The sequence below is a fragment of the Kogia breviceps genome, chromosome 11 (genome assembly GCF_026419965.1).
Source record: "Kogia breviceps isolate mKogBre1 chromosome 11, mKogBre1 haplotype 1, whole genome shotgun sequence".
Taxonomy (NCBI): domain Eukaryota; kingdom Metazoa; phylum Chordata; class Mammalia; order Artiodactyla; family Physeteridae; genus Kogia; species Kogia breviceps.
Genome location: NC_081320.1, coordinates 95,695,594 through 95,709,707, shown reverse-complemented (window position 1 = coordinate 95,709,707; position 14,114 = coordinate 95,695,594). Strand labels below are relative to the sequence as shown.

Below are 14,114 nucleotides of genomic sequence, written 5' to 3'. Positions count from 1 at the left end.
ACAGGAAGGCTAAAATACAGAAATACAGGAAGGCTAAACCACAAACTAAAGAGACTGCTTTACCTACAGGTGGTGAGTGGGAAAACGGTAGAAAGAAGCAAGTACAGGAATGGGATGGTGGGATAAGGAGGGGGTGAGCCTCCTCTGAGCATGCCATTTGTATAGTTCTGACTCTTAAACCAGAGGAATGCTTCACATATCCAAAAAACAAATAAACAAAATCAACCAGATGTGGGACAACTCTAAATGGAATACAAACAGTAAGAAATGGACCTGGCTTTTCCGGTAAGTGGCCTGAGGTGACCTCTAAAAGTGGTTCGCTATTCACTTGACCCAGAAAACCCCACAAAATCATGCAAGTCGAGAGGCTCAAATCCTCGTGTTCACTTTAAGAACACTCGTGAAACGGCCTAGGCCATTAAGGGTATGCATATCCGAAAAGCCACCAAGTATCTGAAGGATGTCACTTTAAAGAATCAATGTGTGCCATTCCGTCGTTACAATGGTGGAGTTGGTAGGTGTGCCCAAGCCAAACGGTGGGGCTGGACGCAGGGTCGGTGGCCCAAAAAGAGTGCTGAATTTTTACTGTACATGCTCAAAAATGCAGAGAGTAATGCTGAACTTAAGAGCTTAAATGTAGATTCTCTGGTCATTAGGCACATCCAGGTGAATAAAGCCCCCAAGATGCGGCGCAGGACTTACAGAGCTCATGGTCGGATCAACCCATACATGAGCTCTCCCTGCCACATTGAGACGATCCTTACTGAAAAAGAACAGACTGTTCCTAAACCAGAAGAGGATGTTGCCCAGAAGAAAAAGATATCCCAGCAGAAACTGAAGAAATAAAAATTTATGGCCTGGGAATAAATGCTGCAAAAAATAAATGCAAATAAAAGTTAAAAAAAAAAAGAAAGAAATGGACCTGTTTCATAAATTAATAACATAACCACACCAAAGAGGATAGAGAGAAAAAGAACTGACCTAGGTTACTTTGGAAAATAGTTGTAGTGTAGATAATGAGAGCCAATTTTCTCACTATCCAAAGAAGTAATCACGAAACAGAAAGGAGGAAGACTAGAATGAACCCTGTGGTGTAGGACTAGAATCAGAAGTATCATATGAACTCATAATTTTAAATACACTTTATATACAGACAGATAAGTACAGAATTAAATATGAACATGTGTGTGCATGTGAGTTAGTAGACACAGTATATACAATATACACACATCAACTGACAGAGCCTAGAAATAATGACACTCCAGGAGCAATGAGTACATCCAGCACCCAAATACTGATTTTTAAATACCATTCTTAAATAAAAGGAATTAGAGTTTCTTGGAGAAGTGTTTGATTCCAGACCCGGGACAGAGAAAATATAAGATAAGTGTTCAACAGATGGAAGGAAGGGGGGGAGGGAGGGAGAGAGGGAAGAAAAAACAAATAAAGAAAAGAAATGCTCCCTAAAGGGTACATTTGGGGAAAGACACAGAAGCCAACTTAAAAAGCCTTCACAAGGTAAGCAAACTCTGGACTGAGTTTCAATGTCTGAGTAGGAATTTGCCAAGCAGAGTATATTCAACAGCATATATGAAGGCCAGGAATCATAACATACCATGGTATAAAAAGAACTGTATGTAATTTAAGACCTCTGAACCACAAGGTACAAGAGGTCAAATGATACAGAATGAGGGTGACACAAAAGTAGGCAGGGATCATATCACCATAAGAGGCTTCAGATGACTAGCTAAGGAGTTTGAACTTTATTCAGTAGGTGACAGAAGTCTACTAAAGGGTTTCAAGCTGGAGAGCAACATAAACAGGTATGAATTTTCAAAAGCTTCTTCAAAAGTACTTTATCTTAAATGGATCAGATAATGTGTGTTTGCGAAATACATGAGTGTTTTATAACTGACAAAAGTCGAGAGATTTACTGAAAACACAAAATGGGTCAATCACAAATCTTGGAGTTGGTCTAAGAAACTATTCAAAATGCCCACTGTTGGGACTTCCCTGGTGGCACAGTGGTTAAGAATCTGCCTGCCAATGCAGGTGACATGGGTTCAAGCCGCGGTCTGGGAAGATCCCACATGCTGCAGAACAACTAAGCCCGTGCGCCACAACTACTGAGCCTGCGCTCTAGAGCCCACGAGCCACAAGTACTGAGCCCATGTGCCACAACTACTGAAGCCTGCGCACCTAGAGCCCAGGCTCCACACAAGAGAAGCCACCACAATGGGAAGCCCGTGCACCACAAAGAAGAGTAGCCCCTGCTAACTGCAACTAGAGAAAGCCCGCGCAGCAACAAAGACCCAACGCAGCTAAAAATAATTTTTTTAAGTTATAAAAAGAAAAGAAAAAATAAGCCTCCTGTGACGGTGGAAAAGAAAAACTGTAAGTGAAATTCTTAATTATCAGAAGCACTGAAAGCTTCAGCTTGACTACTACATAGTCTGGAGTGTATTCAGTCCATTTTAACAATGAAAAATAAGCGTTTGCACCAGGGCACTTTCTCAGAGAGGCGTGCCCCTCCCTGCCTCGTAAGACTGCTGGCTAGTGGAAGGTCCCGCTTCTTGTGCTCTATCTAGAAGACAGCCCAGCTGCTTCAGAACTCCATTTCCATTTGCACTTTGCGGCACACACAGGTGCAAAGCTGCCTGTTATTCTGATCATCTCCCTGGATACCAATTATTATTTTCGTTTGGGCTCTGGTTACAAAGCTGCATAGCTTCTGAATGGTCTGTCCCTATTGCTCCCATAAACCTGTCCTTTTAAATGTATACTTTTGCAGAAAATAGGGCTTTTCAGAAACATGAGTAGAAATGCCTGTATTTTAAAAATTGATGTCACTTGTAGAAGGGTTAAGAACACTAACATTTTACCTGTTAGCTTTTAAAAATTTATAGCTTCAATCTAATCCAATGGTATACACTAGAATATTAATGGATAAAATCTTATACTATTTTCAGTAATTTAAAATACTAATGTAAAATTGTGCCTTAAAAGGAGGTAAAGGTTGCTATGAAATGCATAATGACAGGCATAGAGGGAAGTCAACTTGTCAGATCAATGCAGGTAATTTTAAACAGCAGTACTCCTTGACTGTCACTGAGATGATCTAGATGTAAATATACTGTGACTTTCACTCACACCCAGATATTTATTTCAGGGAGAAAAAGAATAACAACACCCAGAAAATTGTGTAATCTGCAATCTATCAATGACAGAATTTAATGAAACAGCATTACTCTTATTAGTGATAGTAACAATTTTAGTCCTTATATAAGGTTATAATTTTATAGTTGTATTTTATTTTGCTTTTATCCATGGAATAATGGTTTACGTGAAGCCAGAAGAGCTAAAAAATAATTCAAGCATCTCTGTCTTTATTACAGATAAAGGGTTGGCAAACTTTTTGTATAAAGAGTCAGACAGTAAATATTTTAGGCTTTATGAGACACGTAGGGTCTCTATTGCATATCTTCTTTTTAAAAACAATTTTTTAAAAATGGAAAAAACATTTTTAGCACAGAAACTATACAAAACCAAGCCACAGGTCAGATTTGGCCCTGCGCTCTAGCTTGCCAATCCCTTCTACAGATATATAGATGAATAAGAATGAAACTATGAACATTTCTAATGGCTCTAAGACCATAATAATAATCAAAGGCAAACGAGGTGATGAACCTGAAATTTGCAATAACACTATTCACATTAACAACTAACATAACAAAATTATATATTCTACGTACTATAGTTTTAATTAAAAATTCCTTTGTTCTTCAACATTACATAATTACTCACATTATTAATATTACTGGAGGAACAGGGGTTTGGCATAAAACAACATTCTAAAAGTTCAATATTAACAAATATATTTGACTACATCATAATTAAGGATTTCTGTTCAAAGATACAGATGAGTAGCACACTGGAAGATGATTATCAGTGATATCTGTTGAACCAGTATCTAGATTATATAAGGAACCCCTGCACATCAACAAACCACCAATTTTTAAAGGGTCAAAAGATACACTACACAAAAAAAAAAAAAAAAAAAAAAAAAAAGATACACTACACAAAGGAGACTGAGAAGTATATGGAGAAAGGTAATAAAAAGTTTAAAAGATACTACTTTACACACCAATGGTATCTGGTAAGATTTAGAGAGTGAATAAAAGGAAGGGTGAGTGAGGATGTGGGGAGACAGGATCTCTCATGCACTATTAGCAAGAGGTTATAACATTTACAGCCATTCTGGAGACCAGGTAATACTTCATGTATCCTCTGAGATCGTAGTCTCACTTCTAGGGTTTATATTTAGAGGAAATGCTTGTCAGAATAGACAGACATGAGACATGTATGAGAATGTTCAACATGGTACTGTTGGTAACAGGGAGCTGGATGTGACTTAGGAATCCAACACAAGGGGGAATAATAAGTAAAATTAAGAGATACTATGGAATACTAAAAAGCAGTGAGCTACTTTACATATATCAGGAATAGACAGAAAACAATGTTGCATGAAAAAAGTTAACAAGAAAATGACAATAATCCGTTATACTATTTATACATATGTACACTATACTAATAGTCTCTATGAGCTTATAAACACATTACAATGGCTGTGTATTCGGGGAAAAGAGAATAAGACAAAAACTGTAAGGGGGAAAACATAATTTAAAAAAAAAAAAACAAGATGAGGCCTTTGTGCATACTACTAATGACAATAAGCTTTGAGCCAAGGAGTATAATTAACTGAACTATATGTACCTGAATTAAAAATAGTAAACAAAATTATATATACCATATTTTTATTTTGCCTTACAAAGAAACAAGTTAATATACTTAAATAGCTGAATTTAGTACTCACTTACATGCTTATAAAATTATCTTGTAAACAACATATTCTGTCCCGTTCCTCTACTCTCACCCTCTACACCTTCTTTCCTTAACCACCTGTACCTATCCTACAAACATGTGGTGTGATTTCTCTGCACCCTCCCAAAAGTTTTCGGTTTAATGAAAATCAGAATATGCTCATAGATGTGCAGCATATAAACATTATTCATTATGTATAACAGACATTTAAAAGTTTAGCTTTCTATTAGAAAATTATTTCTACTTTATTTTCATTAAACATGATTTTCACTGTTAATCACTTCATACTGTAGTATGATAAACACCACAAGAGGGAGCTTTGGGTACAATCAAATACTCTACCTACTAAACATTAATGTATGTAGGACACCAACATAGTAATACTCTATGAAGAAGACCAAAGAACCAAAGGGATGTTACGTTTTGGCTGGGCAAACAGGGCATACAATCCTAGATAGATAAAAGTGGCCTGTGAAGTACAGCACAAATTCTAAATAAGTAACATTATGGAAATTATGACAGAGTGATCAGTCAGGTTAGGATTATGAGGCAGCACTTTCTATATGATCTGAGCTGAGTTTGGAAGACTACGGATCACTGATGATGGTAGGACAATCAATAAAAGTGAATATCACACAGGAGGCATAAATAAGTTAAGAAGTAAAGAGAAAAGAAAATCAGCTTAATTCAAAATAAACATCTTGACAAGATAATTAACAAGAATACATAGGAAATAAAACATGATCCCTCCCCATCAGGAATTTCTGCCAGGAATTACAGTACACTTACAGAGAAAAAGACAAGGGATATAAATTTTGCAACAAAAATAAATCAACACCATAGTTAGCTATGAAGTTAATGCTACTGAATCAATTAATCATAATATGAATTGTTCAACAGGTAAAGCACAACAATAAACTTGCCCCCAAGTTTATTCTATGTGGTTGATACAGATGGGGTTGGTAGGAATTGGTAAATTTCTACCTTACCTCTTTTTTTAAAGGAAAATTACAGAAATAATAATGATGGTAGAAATACCCATGTACCTTAATTTATATTTTGTGTCCTACTTCTTCACCTAGATCATTATATACAGGAACTAGTTTTGATTGGTAGCAAATGTTTGTAAAGATTCTATAAGGAAGATAACTAGTTATCTGATAACTAGTTATTTGAGTTTTTATTTCTCTTGGATTCACCAAATCTACAAACAAGTACTCTACAACTATATGAATGATTAGTAAAGTAAATGTTCTGATTTGGATATTTTATTACCTTGTCTGAGTCATTACACAGTTAGCAAAACTAAATTTATCTTTGTTTAAAACTATGAAGTCCAGATTTCAAGTGTTCCTTTATTTTTGCCTCTCAAAAAACTAGCATTTTTTTTACTTGCTTGTTACTTACTTCATCCATCTTCATACATGTGCCAAAATCTGCTAATTTTAGATGTCCATGTTTATCCAAGAGCATGTTGTCAGGCTTCACATCTCTGTGAATTAAACCCATGGAGTGTATGGCATCCAAAGCAAGAACAACTTCAGCAGTATAAAATTTGGCCCATTTTTCAGGTACATCATAGTTACTCATAAGGTTTACAAGGTCTCCACCAGGCATATACTCCATTACCATGTACAGATATTTATCATCTTGAAAGGCACAAAAGAGCTGGAAAACAAAACAAGAAGGAAAAAAAAATTTTTTTATTTAAAAAAAGAAAAGAAAGAACAAAAGAGAGAAAGAAAGAAAACCAAAACCATTAAGAGAACAAAACCCCAAAACTATTACTGCTATTGAAAAAGATAAATTATTGTATAACCAAAACAGAGTTAAACTTTAGGAAATCTGTAATTTTAGATTTGGACATCTTTAATGGAAAAACCATTATCAAATAAAACCTTTATATGGGTATCTTCTTCATGCTTACTAACAAAATATGCATAAATGTATCATTTTCCCGCTCAGAGAATACAGGAATCTATTTAAATAGAAATATTTTAAAAGAGAAACAGATTAAGAATGAGAAACATAAAAGGTGAAAGAATGACAAAAGAATAGATAATTTATAAAAGCCCAGCTTTCTGAAAACAAAACAAATTACTGCACATAACTCACAAAGAAGAGAGCTGAGGAAGCAGGAGAGGTTTAGAAATACCTAAAATGCCAGATTCAGTAGATATAAGAAGAGGGAATAAGTCCCATACCACTGGGAAGAGTAATTCGTAGCCACATTTGGAACTGGACCTTCTCCTCTCTTCCCTTCCCCATCATCTTGCTCATAATCAACAGCAAGTGGCAGTGATACCTGCACTCAGACTAAAGCAGTGGCACTGGGACCAGAGAAATAGGACACCAAGCTAGGTTGCTACTGATCCCCTGGAGAGACAAGAGAAACCACAAATTCAGAAGGAAAGGTATCTATACATTCCACCCAATGACATGTCCCACCCCTCCTGAAAGCAACCAATGTAAACAGAAAAGATTTCCACAAATAGGAAAACGAACAAAACCAAGAATCAACATTTCAGAAAAATCAGTATCTTGAAATAGAGGCAAAGCAATTCAAGAAACAGAAAGTTAACAGTCAAGGAAATGCTTAAAATAGGACAAACTAAGAACAGCTTTAAAAATGTAAAAATCAATACCCTCAAAACAGTAACAAGTCACATCAATTAAACAACAGGATGATATGGGGGAAAAAAAATCTGAAGCTTTGGAATTAAATATACAACTGATAAGAGGAAAACAAATTACAGAGCTTGAAAATTAAGCAAAGTAACTTTCTCTGAAGACACTGAAGGATTCAGAGATGAAAAACAGCAAAGTTAGCAAAGTTCCGACATCTAAAAGCAGTCTGGAAGAGAGAAAATAGACCAGAAAAAAAAGAAATAGAAAACAAAAACTTCTAGAAATGAATAAAGCCAAAAATCTAGGGGCTTCCCTAGTGGCGCAGTGGTTGAGAGTCCGCCTGCCGATGCAGGGGACAAGGGTTTGTGCCCCGGTCCGGGAGGATCCCGCATGCCGTGGAGCGGCTGGTCCCGTGGGCCGTGGCCGCTGAGCCTGCGCGTCCGGAGCCTGTGCTCCGCAGAGGGAGGGGCCGCAGCGGTGAGAGGCCCGTGTACCACACAAAAAAGAAAAAAAAAACCTAAGATTGAAAGATCTCAAATGAAACAAGAGAGAAACTAAGACAGTCAGTGCTAAACTCTGAGAAATCCAGCAGAAAAATTCTAAAAGTTTCCAAAGACAAAAAGTACCCTATGTACAAAAACATAAATCATATTGTCAACAAACATCTCAGCCAACACAGAATACAAAAAACAGAGCTGTATCTTTGAAACTTTGAAGGAAAATAATTTTGATCCTAGAATACGGCAGTTTCAAAAAAAATCAATACGATGGCAAAATAAATATGTATTACATCATTCATATTCTTAGAAATCTGATAACAAACCACTTCTGAAAGAATTGTTCAAGGTTATAGTTTGACACAATGAATAAATCCAAGTAAGAGAATTACAAGAGACATGAGAAAAAGGGACAAAGAATCCAGAAAAGCTTATTACTGACATAAAATTAAATATTTATTTGAGAGAGTCAAGCCAAAATCAGAATAATTTTTAAATGGAAGGTGGTGAGATGCAGGGAAGGAAGGGACGAAAAGGCATAAGGCTGGTTACCAAATTGAGAAAGAGGTGTGTGTGTGTGTGTGTGTGTGTGTGTGTGTGTGTGTGTGTGTGTGTGTGTGTGTGTGTGTGTGTGTGTGTCTGATGCTATTAACTCCAAATGATAAAAGGAAAGATGTATATAAATGGAGAGACACTCATGTTCCTGGATAGAAAGACAATAGTATAAAGATGGCAATTCTCTCCAAATTGATCCACAGAATCAATGCAAACTCTAAATCCCAGCAAGTTTTTGTTCCAGAAATTAACAAATTGATTATAAAATTTCTATGGAAATGCAAATAACCCAGAGGAGCCAAAACTATCTTACAACAGAATAAAGCAGGAGCACTTATACTTCCTAATTTCAAAACTCAAAACAAAACTAATGTTTTCAGGACAGTACTGGTATGGTATAAGGACAGACATCCAGATCAATGGAACAGAAGTGACAGCCTACAAATAACCCTTATATTTATAGGCCAAGAGTTTGTGTTTTTTTTTTTTTTTTTTTTAAACAAAGGTGCCAGAGTAATTTAGTGGTGAAAGAACAGTCTTTTCAATAAATGGTGCTTGAACAATTGGATATTCAAAGACAAAAATATGAACATTTTTAGACCCCTACTTCACATCATACTCAAAAATTAACTCAAAGTAGATTACAGGACTAAATTTAAGAGTTAAAACTAGAAAAATCTTATGAAAAAAGAAAGGAGAAAAATCTTTTATCACCTTGGATTAGGCAAAGATTTCTTCTAACACCAAAAACACAATTGACAAAATGGAAAACTGACCACATAAGATTTGATCAAAATAAAAATTTTCTGGGGCTTCCCTGGTGGCGCAGTGGTTGAGAATCCGCCTGCCGATGCAGGAGACACGGGTTCGTGCCCTGGTCCGGGAAGATCCCACATGCCGCGGAGCAACTAAGCCCGTGAGCCATGGCCGCTAGGCCTGCGCGTCCGGAGCCTGTGCTCCAAAAAAAAATAAAAAAATAAAAAAATAAAAAATAAAAATTTTCTGGCTTCAAAAAATCCTATTAAAAAATGAAAAGACAAATCACAGGTTGGAAAAAATACTAACAAGTGATATATATGATAAAGTATCTAGACTACATAAAGGACTCCTACAACTCAACAATAAGACAAGTAACAATTTTTTAAAGGGCAAAAATGTGAATAGGCATTTCACCAAAGAAGATATATGAGTGGTCAATAAGCACATGCAAAGATGTTAGTCATTGGGGAAATTCTAATTAAAACCACAATGAGATCCCACTTTATACCCACCAGAATGGCCATAATAAAAACGACAGAAAACATCAACTGTTGACAAGAATATGGAGAAACTGGAACCTCATCTATGCTGGTAAGAACGTAAAATGGCACAGCCACTCTGGGAAACAGTTTGGCAATTTCTTAAAAAGTTAAATATAAATTTCCCACATAACTAAGAATTCCACTCCCAAGTACCTACCCAAGAGAAATGAAGTATGTCCACAAAAGACTTGTATGCAAATGTTCATAGCAGCAGTATTCACTATCTATAATAGCCCCAAAGTGGAAACAATTCAAATGTTCATCAAATGGTAAATAGACAAACGTAATGGGGTGTTATCCACGTACTCTTTCCACCTCAACTGGGTATACTGCAATACAATTCTGATGCCAAGCACCTAGAGTTAGCATCACATACCACAAGCTAAGAGGCCAGTCTTTCACAAGACCGTCACTTCAGACATCAGCTGTCCTTCTGTACTTAGGAAGTCCCTAAGCCACCAGCATTTCTGATTAACTAACTACAAATTCTGGAGTTCCCATGACCCACTCAGGTTCGAGACTTCACTGGGTTGACTCAAAGAATTCAGGAAAGCACCATACATATGATCAAAGTTTTACTGTAAAGGATACACATAAGGTGAGGTCTGGGAGGGAACAGAGCTTCTGCAACTTCTCCTTGTGGAATCAGGGTGAATCACCATCCCAGTACACCAATGTCTTCACCAACCAGGAAGCTCCACTGAGTGTCAATGTCCACAGCTTTTATTAGGGTCTCATTATATAGGCATGATTAATTAAATCATTGGCCATGTGATTAAACTCAATTTTCAACCCCCTTCCAGTACCCCGAAGGTTGGAAGGCTGAAAGTCCCAATCCTCTAATCACGTGCTCATTCTTTCTAATGATCAGTCCCCATCTCATCCAAAAGTTATCAAAAGGCCACCAGGAGTTGTCTCAATAGCATAACAAAGACACTCTTAACACTCAGGAAATCCAAGAGCTTCTGAAGCTCTTGTGCTAAGAACTGGGGACAAACACCAAATACACTGTTGATTAAACCACATACAATGAGCTATGCTATCCAGCACTAAAAAGAAATGAAATACAAGACATGCTACAATGTGCATGAGCTTCAAAAATAGTATACTAAGGGAAAGAGACAACATGCTGTATGATTCCATTTTTCTGAAATGTCCAGAAAAGACAAATTATGGAGGCAGAAAGCACACTTGTGGTTACCTGGGGCTGGAGGGGAATGGGAAATGACTGTAAGTAGGTATAAGTGATCATTTGGGGATGATGAAATGTTCTAAAAATCAGGTTTTAGGGCTTCCCGCTGGCGCAGTGGTCGAGAGTCCACCTGCCGATGCAGGGGACGCGGGTTCGTGCCCCGGTCCGGGAGGATCCCACGTGCCGCAGAGCGGCTGGGCCCGTGAGCCATGGCCGCTGAGCCTGCGCGTCCGGAGCCTGTGCTCCGCAGCGGGAGAGACCACAACAGTGAGAGGCCCGCGTACCGCAAAAATAAATAAATAAATAAATAAATAAATCAGGTTTTAGTGATGGGTGCACAGCTCCATAAATTTCCTAAAAATCATTTAATTGTACAAGTTGATCGCAAACAATTTAATTATTCGTAAGAGACGAAAACTGGAAACAACCCAAATGTCTATGAACAGGATAAACAAACTGTCATATCCACACAATGGAATACTATTCCGCAATAAAAAGAAATGAACTATTGATATATCGCATCACGGATAAATCTCAAAACAATTTTGTTGAAGAAAGCCAGATGTGATGGGATTAAAGTTTGACTGAACACTGCAGAAAAAAAGATCAGTGAACTTAAAGACATAGCAGGGGTCCCCCCGCCACCTGGGCCACTGACTGATACCAGTCCACGGCCTGTGAGGAACCAGGCCGAATAGCGGGAGGTGAGTGGCGGGCAGGTGAGTGAGCGAAGCTTCACCTGCCGCTCCCTGTCGCTCGCAGCACCGCCTGAACCATCCCCTCTCCACCCACATCCCGTCCGTGGAAAAACTATTTTCCATGAAACCGGTCCCTGGTGCCTAAAAGGTTGGGGACTGCTGAGACATAGCATAAAAACTATACAAAATGAAGCACACCTGAAAAACAAAAACAGAAACAGACTGGGGAAAGAAAAAAAACAGTATCAGTTACCTATGGGACAACATCAAGCAAATTACATATGTGTAACTGTAGTCTGAGAAAGGGGTTGAGGGGTAAATGGATGGAAAGTGAGACAGAAAAAATATTTGAGAAAATAATGGTCAAAATTTTCTCAAACTTGGTAAAATCTATAAACCCATAGGTCTAAGAAGCCAGTCAGGGTTCATATCCAAAATAAAAACAATTCCTACAAATCTTTTTTTTCAATTGACAGACAACCTAATGGGAAAATGAGCAAGAGACTTAAACAGGCATTTCACAAAAGAGAGTATTCAACTATGAAAAGGTAGTAAATCTCACCAATAAACTGGAGTAACCTGGATAAGAGATATTCAATGGTTTCACTTATATAAAGTTCAATAAACAGGAAAAATATAGTTTCTGAGTGCTTGTTTAGGTGGTATACTAGAAAGAAAACAATGAAACAATTACTAATAAAGCCAGAAGAACGTTTATTTGGGGGGGAACACATGGAGATAGTGACTGGGAAAGAGCACAAAGGGACTTAACAGAGTACATACTGGCAATGTTTATTTTTGACCTGAGTTGTGAATACATGGGTGTTTGCTTTGCAATAAATCATTCCGCTGCTTTTTTATGTACTTTTCTATGCATGTTACAAATAAAACCATTTTTAAAAAATAAGCAGAACTCAAAGAGAAACTTATAACTTCAAATGAGTTTATAGGTATCTCTCCTTATCCTCTCATTATCCAATATTCAAACAGAGATACCTGTATTGGAAAATAAGGACTGACAATAAAAGTCAGGAAGGTAAAGAAACTAGAAAAGAACAATATAAACCCAAAGAAAACAGTAGCTAGAAAAAAAAAAATTTTTAAGCAGGAAATAACTAAAAAGAAAGCCAAAAAGGTATATTTTGTAAATAAAACGAAAAACACATTAAGACCAAAAAGTTTACAAATATGCCATTCAACAGAAAAGTGAAAAAGACAGAGTCACAGAAAATATAAACGAACTCAAGAAATTAAAAAACCTGAATCGGTCAACAATCATATGAAAAATTAAAAGGTTGGTAGAAGATTCAGTTGGGAAGGAGGAAGGGAGAAATTTAAACACAGGAATGGCATAAATTAATTTTAGGATAGCAGCTATCTCTCAGAAGAAAGGCAGGGAAAAAAGATTGGGCCAGAGAACAAAAAGTATTTCAATCATTTTGCTGTACAGCAGAAACTAACACAACCTTGTAAATCAACTATATTTCAATAAAATAAATATTTTTAAAAGTATTTCAATAGTTCGTGTAATGTTTAGTACTTCAAAATTAGAAGATTAAAATTAAGTATGGTAAAATTTGCTAAATGTGTGTAAGACTGAAACCAAAGAAAGTTTCCAGATGCCTTATTTGTTAGACAAGCAAGAAAAGCTACTTACCAATGGTGAATACTTAAATTGTGTTTGGTTTTGCATCAGCTGAAGAAATATGTCTAGAGAAAATCAACTTTAAGACTAAATCTTTCAGCAACAACAGTTGTTCAAAGAGCTGAGAACACTGGGAGCAATATTAATCATCAATTTAAAAACAAGACGAATGATTTCAAGTGTTTTTCCTCGACTCTCGATGAGTCAACAGATATTATCAATACTATTCAGTAGTTACTATTTATTGGAGGAGTGCCAAGTTTGAAGCTGAATACAGAATTAACCTCTATGAACAGTCCACATAGATCAACTATGGACAAAAATACTTTAAAAGAAGTTGAACAAACATTAATTCAGTACAACCTGAAGTGATACCTGGTAAGGTGTGTTACAACAGACACTGGTAAAAATACATGTGGAACAGAAAAAGGCTTAGTTGGACAAATTTACAAAGCTTGTGAAAATGTATGCTGTTCAAAGTCTATGGTTATTTTTCGTAATATTGATCAATAGGTACAGTGTGGAAAATATATTTGAATCTCATGTGTTAATAAATAAGTAGTATTGATGGTGTTATTTGCTCTTGTTGACTTAACCATCACCATCAGTTCTGTAAATTTTTGCCAGAAATAGAAGCTGAATATCCTGACTAACCCTGCTACACAGCAGTTCAATGGCTTAGCAGTGGTAAAGTTTTACTGCAATTATTTGAGCTCA

General features: G+C 36.7%; 1 protein-coding gene across 13 annotated transcripts in view; it reads right to left on the bottom strand.

Moving 5' to 3' along the window:
- The window catches only part of ROCK2 (Rho associated coiled-coil containing protein kinase 2), a 136,683-nt gene that overhangs the window by 48,752 nt on the left and 73,817 nt on the right, over positions 1 to 14,114 (bottom strand). For all 13 annotated transcript variants that reach the window (XR_010835643.1, XM_067008110.1, XM_067008105.1 and 10 more), the window contains exon 5: positions 6,289 to 6,549. Coding sequence is in view for 12 of the 13 variants with exons in the window: in XM_067008110.1 (XP_066864211.1) it covers positions 6,289 to 6,549 (261 nt within the window). In the remaining variant the exon portion in view is untranslated. The remainder of the gene's footprint in view (positions 1 to 6,288; positions 6,550 to 14,114) is intronic.